Source organism: Hippoglossus hippoglossus, chromosome 20, assembly GCF_009819705.1.
Source record: "Hippoglossus hippoglossus isolate fHipHip1 chromosome 20, fHipHip1.pri, whole genome shotgun sequence".
NCBI classification, from domain to species: domain Eukaryota; kingdom Metazoa; phylum Chordata; class Actinopteri; order Pleuronectiformes; family Pleuronectidae; genus Hippoglossus; species Hippoglossus hippoglossus.
The window spans coordinates 19487205-19497831 of NC_047170.1; the positions used below are offsets into that span (position 1 = coordinate 19487205).

General features: G+C 48.2%; 1 protein-coding gene and 1 long non-coding RNA gene across 2 annotated transcripts; one reads left to right on the forward strand and one right to left on the reverse strand.

The window, feature by feature from the left end:
* Positions 1-1754: 1754 nt before the first annotated feature.
* ezh2 (enhancer of zeste 2 polycomb repressive complex 2 subunit) lies at positions 1755-9228 on the forward strand. The gene is made up of 19 exons (XM_034571703.1): positions 1755-2265; positions 4168-4291; positions 4687-4815; positions 4920-5039; positions 5160-5280; positions 5487-5666; positions 5753-5858; positions 5946-6109; positions 6220-6317; positions 6395-6623; positions 6746-6912; positions 6990-7125; positions 7219-7344; positions 7437-7615; positions 7703-7798; positions 8107-8188; positions 8287-8367; positions 8448-8532; positions 8640-9228. The coding sequence occupies exons 2-19, from the start codon at positions 4175-4177 to the stop codon at positions 8698-8700; spliced, it is 2277 nt and encodes a 758-aa protein (XP_034427594.1). The 5' UTR covers positions 1755-2265; positions 4168-4174; the 3' UTR covers positions 8701-9228.
* Positions 9229-9271: 43 nt separating this feature from the next.
* Positions 9272-10452, reverse strand: LOC117753599. Its single transcript, XR_004612272.1, has 3 exons — positions 10155-10452; positions 9363-10109; positions 9272-9321 (listed from the first exon to the last, which is right to left on the reverse strand). It is a non-coding gene; the product is annotated as an uncharacterized LOC117753599 (long non-coding RNA).
* Positions 10453-10627: the final 175 nt, after the last annotated feature.

A 10627-nucleotide genomic window follows, 5' to 3' on the forward strand; every position in this document is an offset into this window, starting at 1 on the left:
TAAAGTTGTTTTTTAAAGGAAACCACTGCAGCTTCTTCTGTAGTTCATTTGTTATTTTCTGTTTTGCAGTTTTGGATTACACTTATTTAAAAACAAAAACTCAGCAGCTCGTAGGCGCACGTTGCAAGTTTATATTTTGTTATTTTCAGGTTTATTGTATATTGGATAATGTAATAAAAACAAACAACAACTCTGCAGCTGCTTCACTTATTTACAACATAAAGTAAAATGGTGCAATTAGCTTCAGATTCAATCTGCATGTTGTGTAAAACTAAAGTTATTAGTTAATCTAACTATTAAACAGGTAAATGTCGCCCCCTGCTGACTGACTGAGGCATAGAACTAAACAGATTATCTGAGGTAGTTTGATGTAATCAAATAAGATGATTAAATAAATTACTGATCTTATTTATTATCATGAATATTCAATCTGAATAATCTGCAGGTTAAACATGCAGGTGCAGGTAGAGGTCGCTGTCTTCAACATGATCTTTGAGTCTCTGCAGCTGCAGGTTAAACATGCAGGTAGAGGTCGCTGTCTTTAATACAAACTTTGAGTCTTTGCAGCTGCAGGTAGAGGTCGCTGTCTTCAACATGAACTTTGAGTCTTTACAGCTTTATTTGAGTCTATGATTCAAGATTCAAGATTCAAGAGTTTATTGTCATATGCACAAAAATTACATTAAGCAGTCGCTGGCAATGAAATGCTTGGGTCACAGGCTCTCTTATAGCAATGCTCCGAATATTACAAGCAAAATAATATTGAATAAAATAATATAAAATAGAATATCAAAAGTTTAAAATAGAAAATAAAATATATATATATATATATACACCTAAAGAAAAAAAACAATAGTGCAAATATGCTACGGTGCTGGTTTAGTGGAGTTATTGCAGATTGGAGGAGTTTAAAAGTCGTCTGTCCTGGGGGATGGAACTGTCTCTGAGCCTGGGGGGGGGGCCCGGATGCTGCGGTACCGTCGGCCAGACGGCAGCAGGCAGAACAGTTTGTGGTTCGGGTGATAGAGGTCTTTAATGATCCGGTTGTCCTTCTTCCTACACCGCTGGGTGTAGAGGTCCTCCATGGATGGTAGCTCCGTCCTGGTGCTGGGCAGACTGCACCACCCTCTGCAGGGCCTTACGGTTCAGGGCGGTGCAGCTGCCGTACCAGGCGGTGATGCAGCCGGTCAGGATGCTCTCTATGGTGCACCTGTATCCTGGAGTCCATGTTGAGCCTCCGCAGCCTGCAGGTAGAGGTCGCTCTCTTCAACATGAACTTTGAGTCTCTGCAGCTTTATTTGAGTCTTTGCAGCTGCAGGTAGAGGTCGCTCTCTTCAACATGAACTTTGAGTCTTTACAGCTTTATTTGAGTCTTTGCAGCTGCAGGTAGAGGTCGCTGTCTTTAATATAAACTTTGAGTCTTTGCAGCTGCAGGTAGAGGTCGCTGTCTTTAATATAAACTTTGAGTCTTTGCAGCTGCAGGTAGAGGTCGCTGTCTTCAACATGATCTTTGAGTCTCTGCAGCTTTATTTGAGTCTTTGCAGCTGCAGGTTAAACATGCAGGTAGAGGTCACTGTCTTTAATATAAACTTTGAGTCTTTGCAGCTGCAGGTAGAGGTCGCTCTCTTCAACATGAACTCTGAGTCTTTACAGCTTTATTTGAGTCTTTGCAGCTGCAGGTTAAACATGCAGTTGCCGGTAGAGGTCGCTGTTTCCACAGTTGTATTCCGCGGACACGAGAGAACAAAGGGAGCGCGTCCACATGTCCCCGTACACGACCCCTCCGCAGCTCGCCCTCTCATTGGTTATGACCGTCAAGCAAGCCGACCTATCGCGTGTGCCGACACTGAGCGGCGCTAACGTCGGCTCGTGTGATTGGCCCAGAGGTTTGGCGCCTCCGCAGCAGCCGCGGTGACGGACGCGGAGCGGTTTGAACATCAGCAGCGCGGAGGCGGAAGCAGCGGAACCGTTTTAAAACGTCACTGTCCGGGCGAACCGAACCGAGATTCTGCTCCAGGAACGCGGCAGCTCCAGAGCTGGACTCGGGCCCGAGGCGGAGGCACGGCGGCTCCTTCTGTAGCCGTCTGTGGGTGCGGTGAAGCCGGCGTCGCGCACAGCGAGTCGCTCCCTCCTCCCGTTGCTAACGGCTAACTAGCCGGCGAGCTAACGTAGCAGCTAATCCCGGACACAAAGGACGACTTCCCCCGTGTTTGGCCTGTCGCTCCCCGGCAGCCCCGGTGAATGAGGCCGGGTTCTCCGGTGCGGGTGAGTGAAGCTGTCACCGTCGACGTCCGGGATCCCGGCGCTTGTATCCCGGGTTTGTCCTCGGTGCTTCGTCGCCGTCGTTCGGATCTTTGTCAACTAACCAACTGTTAGCTTGCTCGCCGGGTGTCGTGTCGGATCCCGGATCCCCGGCAGGTCTCGTGCTGCCACTCGGGCTTTCGAACGCGCGGTTACCGGGAAATGAAACCGGATTTAACGGTGGAAACGAGGCTCGCGGAGGAGCCGCTTCCCCTGGAACCCGGCGACAAACTGCCCGTGACTGGAAACAGTCAAACTAACTTGTTAGCAGCTAACTCATCGTGGTCCCACGCATCCACGATGAGCAGCTACATGGGAACTGAGGACATGTAGTTCAGAACCTAAATATAATAACACCTCGAATACCTCCGTGTTACTGCACATCAGTTATAACCTGAAGTATTATTATAATAATAATAATGAAGAAGTCGTTAGTAGCTGAATGTTCAGGACGATGATCCCAGAAGAAGAAGAGACAACGTCCCCCTGTATTAATCCGGAGGGGGGGGGGGGGGGTATTTAATAAAAGATCCAGACAAACATCCACTAAATATTAAGAGTCAGTTCTAGAAAGAACTAACTGTACATAAAAGTTATGATTTGTTTTGTATTAAATATCAATGCCTCTCCTCATTGACAGAGCGAACAACACATTCAGACCAGGTTTCCTGCAGGATCTCACAGAAATACGTTTAGAGACGTCTTCATTATATCAACGGTCGTTTAATTCCAATTCTATCGAGCTTTATTTAGACAATCTTGATGAATCGGGTCTTTAAAAGTCTTACATTGAACTTGTTGCAACCAGTAGAACCAGTAGAACCAGTATAAACTGGGCTCAGTTTGCACCAGTCACATCCTCTTTGTCTTTACACACTGAGTCCACTTGTTCGGCATCTAGAGCTAAAAACTCCTCCTGCAGAGATCAGGATGCTGAGTTCAGACGGATTCAGATTTACATCCCTAGTTATCATCAGCTGCAGCTTCTCGTCTTCAGCTGGTCGGGACGGTTTGTCTCCATGTCGTCATTTAAACTTTCAAAACTTCAGATTTCTGACCCGTGGCCTTCGGTGTTTGAGGACTCAGATCCAGATCAGGGCCGAAGAAACTAGAAACAGTTAAAACCCCGAGGAACTGTTTCTATTACAGAGCATATGTGCTCATTTACTAAAATGTCTACACACAATACATAAAATAATTGATCTGTTCACTGCTACACCCCCAAAAAGACCAACTCACATTGATGATGCAGCCATTGAAGGCCGGGCCCCCCCCCCCCACAGGTGTCTTTATCCTGAGTGGCCGCCTTATGTCGAGTCTGTGGGCGGAGCCACAGGTGTAGTCACTCATTTAACAGCTTGAAGGTCAATCGAGCTAAAAGCACCGTGGACTAAAGTTTCATTAAAGACTTGTTCAGTTGTTGAATGTGTTGAATGTGTCCTCCACACGTCTTATTGGGACAGGCAGCTCACCAGCACGTCCCCACAGCCGCCGGCTGACATGTCTCATAAAGTGTGAGCTTTGAGTCAGAGCAGCCAGCCACCGGGCGGCAGATGGATCCTGTAACGCCGCGTGACGACTGTTTGAATTTACGCAGAGAGAACGTGTAGATTTCCAGCTCGACTTCCTCTGGTTAACAGCAGATTCACCGAAGTGGTCAGGAAAATCCCAGCACCTTAATTTGAACCAGGGTCGATGTTGACAATGTTCCATCGCTTTGTAAAACGTGATTTCCCGGCTTTGAAGCTCGGAGATGTTAAGTCCACATTCCTCTTTTCATAACGAGTATCCATGTTAAAGTCTCAAACGTGTCAGCAGAGGCTCAAAATCCGTGGAGATGTTCACCGTCCTTGTGTCTGTCTGCAGTTTGATCATGGTGCTCACTGGGAAGCGCTCGGAGAAAGGTCCCGCTTGCTGGAAGAGGAGGGTCAAGTCTGAGTACATGAGGCTGCGGCAGCTCAAACGCTTCAGACGGGCCGACGAGGTCAAGGTTCGTCCACACACACACACACACACTGCAGATATTAGGGAAGTAGGTTGAAGTTGCTGGTGCAGAGAACAAACACTCATCAACAGTATAGAATGATAGAAACAGTCAAATAATACTAATCACAGAAAAGAGATTTGTGTCCAAACTGCTGTGACTTCTTGCAGCTCTTTAACATCTTACACCGTGAAAAGAAGTAACGGGAAAAAACGACAGATTAAAATCCAGTGACTAGACTTGTGTGGGTTGTGTATGAAAAGTACATTAAACAGTTTGAAATTGTCCAGATGGAGAAGAGGCGATGAGCTTTTGATCCTTTACTTTGTTTGGAGCATATTTTTATTTCCCAGCATCCAGATGAAGCTCCAGTAAATTGAAACGTGTTTGAACTCTTCCAGAGCATGTTCAGCACCAATCGTCAGAAGATCGTGAAGCGAACTGACATTCTGAACCAGGAGTGGAAGACCCGGCGAATCCAGCCTGTCCACATCATGACGTCCGTCAGCTCTCTAAGAGGAACCCGAGAGGTCGGCAGATTACCGTTGTTCACCGTGCACCGATGTGTGGAAAACGTCTCGGTGAAGGTTTTGTGAAAGTCTTCTCTGTTTCTTTTGCCGGTCGTCCTGTGAAGTGTACGGTGGATAGCGGCTTCTCAGAGTTCCCTCGGCAGGTCATCCCCCTGAAGACGCTCAACGCTGTGGCCTCAGTGCCGGTCATGTACTCCTGGTCACCGCTGCAGCAGAACTTCATGGTGTGTATGAACTTACAGCTGTAGTGGAGACCATCATGTAGAATGTACTGTGAAGTACTTGTGTGCCTCGTTGTGCAGCGATCTTTGTGCGATGATTGTTTTCCATTTTTCTTGCCCCAGGTGGAGGATGAGACGGTGCTGCACAACATCCCTTACATGGGAGACGAGATCCTGGACCAGGATGGTACTTTCATAGAAGAGCTTATCAAGAACTATGACGGCAAAGTCCACGGAGACAGAGGTGAGGGTCAGCGGGGGGGAACACCTGTCACTGTGCTGAACGCGGATGTTATGATGACAGCTCTTTGCAATGTTCCATCTTTTTATATTAATACCTTAGTGGATATTTAGACTGGAATCGGCGCCGTGGTTAAGACTAAAGTGCTGGTGAGAAGATGAAGTTCAATTGAGGATGAAGACATTTGACGCATTTATTTTGTGGTGCAGAGTGCGGCTTCATCAACGACGAGATCTTCGTGGAGCTGGTTAATGCTCTGTCACAGTACAGCGACAACGAGGATGACGACGACGAGGAAGAACAGGACTTCAAGGTCGACAAGATGGAGCTGTGTGACAGCAAGGAGCACCCGGAAGACCCCCGCAAGGATGGGCTCCTTAACAGTGAGAGTAAGTCGCTGAGATACCGTTCATCATACAGGATTGTGTGTTTGTGTGTGTGAACCCTGATGGAAAGTGTGTGTGTGTCGTTCCAGGCCGAACCAGCAGCGACAGCTCCAAGAAGTTTCCGTCGGACAAGATTTTTGAAGCCATCTCCTCCATGTTCCCCGACAAGGGCTCCACTGAGGAGCTCAAAGAGAAGTGAGTGGCTGTGCTTGTGTCCCAGGAAGATCTGTCCCAGCTCATGACAGACGGCCATCATCTTTGATTTCTCTGCGTCTATCTCAGGTACAAGGAGTTGACGGAGCAGCAGCTGCCCGGCGCGCTGCCGCCTGAATGCACGCCGAACATCGACGGCCCCAACGCCCGCTCTGTGCAGCGTGAACAGAGCCTGCACTCCTTCCACACACTGTTCTGCCGGCGCTGCTTCAAATATGACTGCTTCCTCCACCGTTAGTACACTTGTTGTTTTAAAGTCAATCTGTACAGATCTCAGATGCTGGATTTGTATCGTGAAACCAGCTCTGCTAATATCCCAGCATTTTATATCTCCTCCTTTTAGCTTTCCACGCAACTCCAAACACGTATAAACGCAAGAACCTGGAGAACCTGGTGGAAAGTAAACCCTGCGGCATCGACTGCTACATGTACCTGGTGCAGGTGAGTCGTCTGATCTCTGATCCACAAAGTAATGGTTGGTTGTAGCTGGCGGACCGACCTTGTTCTGTGATTACCAGGACGGGATGGTGAGGGAGTACCCGGAAGGCGTGGTCGCTGAACGAGCCAAAACTCCCTCCAAGCGCACAGTGGGCCGTCGCCGCGGACGACTGCCCAACAGCCGGCCCAGTACTCCCACCGTGTCCTCGGAAACCAAAGACACCGACAGCGACCAAGAGGAAAGCAAAGACGATGAGCGGGACGACAAAGACGATGACGACAAGAAGGACGACAACACCAGCAGCTCAGGTACCATCTCCCTCTTCAGGTCTGACCGAGGATTTAAATCACGACACGCCTGCAGACATGAAAAGGGAAAAACAGTCGTCCGGGGAAAGTTCCTGCTTCATAACTCGATCATTTGTGTGCAGAGGGGAACTCGCGCTGTCAGACTCCAGTGAAGATGAAGCTGACGGATGAGGCTGAGGCGGTGGAGTGGAGCGGAGCCGAAGCTTCTCTCTTCAGGGTTCTCATCGGGACATACTACGACAACTACTGCGCCATCGCACGGCTCATAGGCACCAAGACCTGCAGACAGGTGAGCGTCCGGTCCGGTCCAGTTAAACACTTGTAAACCGCCTGAGGAACTCGGTCTAACCTGACTGTGTCCTGCAGGTTTACGAATTCAGGGTCAAGGAGTCGAGCATCATCGCTCGGGCTCCTGCCGAAGACGAGGACACGCCTCCGAGGAAGAAGAAGAGGAAACACAGACTGTGGGCCACTCACTGCAGGAAGATTCAGCTGAAGAAAGGTCAGAGGTCACGGGCGTTGGCCTGGTTATTTCCACAACATGATTGATCTGAAAACATCCCGTTTGACCCGTGTCTCTTCCTTCCTGTTTCAGACGGCTCGTCCAATCACGTGTACAACTACCAGCCGTGTGACCACCCACGGCAGCCCTGCGACTCGTCCTGTCCCTGCGTCACCGCTCAAAACTTCTGTGAAAAGTTCTGCCAGTGCAGCTCTGAGTGTAAGAACCCACAACGGGCTTTTTGAAAAGCTTTTCTCAAGCGAGTGTTGAATATATATTAAATATTTAATTGTGTGACTTGATGGACGCAGGTCAGAATAGATTCCCGGGTTGCCGGTGCAAAGCCCAGTGTAACACCAAGCAGTGTCCCTGCTACCTGGCGGTGAGGGAGTGTGACCCCGACCTCTGCCTGACCTGCGGCGCCGCCGACCACTGGGACAGCAAAAACGTGTCCTGCAAGAACTGCTCCATCCAGAGAGGAGCCAAGAAGGTGAGACAGTGAAATCTTGTATTGACACAAACACAACTTTACTTCAGACGGTTTATTTTAACGCACCTTCCCCCCCCCGTCTCTCAGCACCTGCTGCTCGCCCCGTCAGATGTGGCAGGTTGGGGCATCTTCATCAAAGAGCCGGTCCAGAAAAACGAGTTCATCTCGGAGTACTGTGGAGAGGTGAGTCAACAAGCAGCAGCTGGGTCTCTGGACCCGGAGCGGCTTCTGAAGCGCTGACCGGTTTACCAACATTTACAAAACCTTTCATTTCAACAGGTTCAAGAGAGTTCTCACTAAATCTGCTTCTGACACCATGTTCCATCCGATCAGCAGGTTCACCAGGAATCTGTTCACTAGTTAATGCTTCTGAAAACACAACGACCTTGGTGGAAATGATTACATCCAGAAAAAGAATGAATCTGCTTTTTTAATGACGTGTCAACTGAAGACAGAGCTGAAACGGGGGGGGGGGACCTTTGTGTTTGCAGATTATCTCTCAGGATGAGGCCGACCGCAGAGGAAAGGTCTACGACAAATACATGTGCAGCTTCCTCTTCAACCTCAACAACGGTAAAACACACACACACAATGCGAGCTGTACATAAAGTGAGTTAATTACTAAAGATCGTGAGCGGTTGTTATTTACTCCTGTTTCCTTTTCTCCTCAGACTTTGTTGTTGACGCCACGAGAAAAGGAAACAAGATCCGCTTCGCCAACCACTCGGTCAATCCCAACTGCTATGCAAAAGGTGAGAAGTGTGTAGCTGAACAGAGCAGCGTGTTTGTGCGCGTTAGTGCGTCTGTGAACTCGTCTGTCTGCTCCCTGCAGTGATGATGGTGAACGGAGATCACCGGATCGGGATCTTTGCCAAGCGAGCCATCCAGACCGGAGAGGAGCTCTTCTTCGACTACAGGTCAGTGTCAGGACTGAATGACGCACACGCCTCGTACCTGTAGTCTTTTGTTTGAGTGCTGAGAACGTTGTGCCTCTGCTCCTCACTGACCCTGATACGATCCCCAGGTACAGTCAGGCGGACGCTCTGAAGTACGTCGGGATCGAGCGGGAGCTGGAGATCGCCTGAGCCTGACTTCTACCTCCTGTGGATCAGCGACACGACGGCCTTACACACAAACCGACACACGCTCACTTCAGGAAATCCAGACCACTCGTCAACAACGCTAGAAAGCTTCAGGAAATCTGGGAATATTGTTTTTATACCTTTCATATCCACTTTTCTTTGAGGGTTTTTTTTCCCCTGCTGTCACCAAATCTTCCTTTTCTGTGGGGGGGGGGGTGTTTTTGTATTCACGGACCTCCTCAGCTGAAGGTGACATCACCTGCGACCTGAATGGTTCTTTTTAAACAAATATCTGAACATCAAGTGTCGGCCATTGAGACGACAAACCCTCGACTGTCTGTCAGGCTTCAGTGACCAAACCTTCACCCCCCCCGCTCTGTTTGTACCTTGTTCTTATTCAGTGAACGAACCAGCAGCCACTGACCGCTCTGTAGAACACGGCTGCTGCTTCAGGTGCTAACGTCAACAAACAGGAAGCCCGACAAACGTGTGACGCTTTGTTTCCTGATCCAGAAGGTTTTCACTTCCTGTCTCCGCTGTCGTCTGTCAGTTCGTGTTTTCCTCGGCGGCTCCACTGTGCTCGACTCTTCCTCGGCTCCTGGTTTCTGCCTCGTCTTCACGTTGCTTCTCTGTTCAGGTTCTCGTCCGTGTGAAGAAACTGAAACTTTCAGCTTCTTGTTCAGTCACTTTGACTCGATGAAACTCAGGAGCAGATTTTGATAGTTCCCCAGTTTAAGAGTGAACACGTCGATATTGAAGGGCTTCAAACTATTTATCATCACGTCAATGGTCTTTTTTCTGTTTAATCGTGTGATGCTTTCAAATGTCGTGTTTAACAAACCTTAAGAGCTTCAATTAAAAATGGATATAAAACAAAATCTTGAAATTCTTAAAGTTTGAGAAACTGGAGATAATTTTCCAAAGTAAACGTGTTAAGAGATTCAGACTTGAGTAACTTGCAGAACGTGACGCTGCAGACGAGGTCGAGCACAGTGACCTGAGGAGGACATGTTTGTGGAAGCTGCCTCGTCCCGCTCTGCTGTGCCTTGTCACTCCATGTTTGTAGATCCTGCTTTTCACTTAGTGCATGAAGAGGTTTTCAGAAGAGGGTCCTCACGTTACTGTACTGCCTCCTCCTGGTGATGTCCAATCAGTAGAATTTAATCTTCTTGGTTTTCGGAGCATTCCTCTTGTTAATTCTTTTACTAACGTGCAGACCAACACTCCCTCGGGGACTCTGGTGCTCGCTCCTGATGTCGACTTGAAGCAATACCAGCCGCTCTTCTCTTTACCTCCACCTGTCGTTAGGCAGATGAAACCCGGTGCTTCGGTCGGACTCATCCTGAAATGTGGGAGAAATGACTCCAGGTCGGGAGAAGAGATTCATTTAGTCTTTGTGACATTTCCTGAACCTTTGAGTTTCTCAGACAGATGTGCAGGAACATTAAAATTCTGACAAACAATCGACAGCAGCTGTTTTCATTAAGTGTTTATCTCAGCGGCCGAGTGACGGGTCAGAAGTTCCCACGTGTTCCTGAACGTGTTTTTCTTTTTGATCGTCGTTGAGCTGAAGAGGAAACGTGACTTTCTGAACTCTTCAGCTTCATCGGTTCAGACTGTGCTAACTTCTCTTTCCTCTCGTCAGACCAGGACCACTTTTTTTCCTCCGAGAACACAGGTGCTGATTTTTGTAATGTTTACAGGGATTCTTGTTGTTGGAAGTTGATGCAGATAAAAATATTATAAATGGTTGAGTTTCTGGATTTTAATTTGCATGAATGTGTTCTAACAGTTTGAATTACTAAGTTTCTAATCTGAAGTTCTGGTACTTTTCACCCTGGACCCTGTGTGTAAACGATTGGTTCTTTAGTCCAGTAGATCGACTGATTCCGAACAACGTTCATTTACACATTTATTAACAAAGTGCTCA

Bases quoted from the DNA above. Each gene is read 5' to 3' on its own strand.
- ezh2 (XM_034571703.1), top strand. From the start codon at position 4,175: ATGGTGCTCACTGGGAAGCGCTCGGAGAAAGGTCCCGCTTGCTGGAAG. The intron at 5,040-5,159 runs GTGTGTATGAAC...TTCTTGCCCCAG, and splicing joins CGCTGCAGCAGAACTTCATG to GTGGAGGATGAGACGGTGCT. The intron at 6,318-6,394 runs GTGAGTCGTCTG...TGTGATTACCAG, and splicing joins GCTACATGTACCTGGTGCAG to GACGGGATGGTGAGGGAGTA.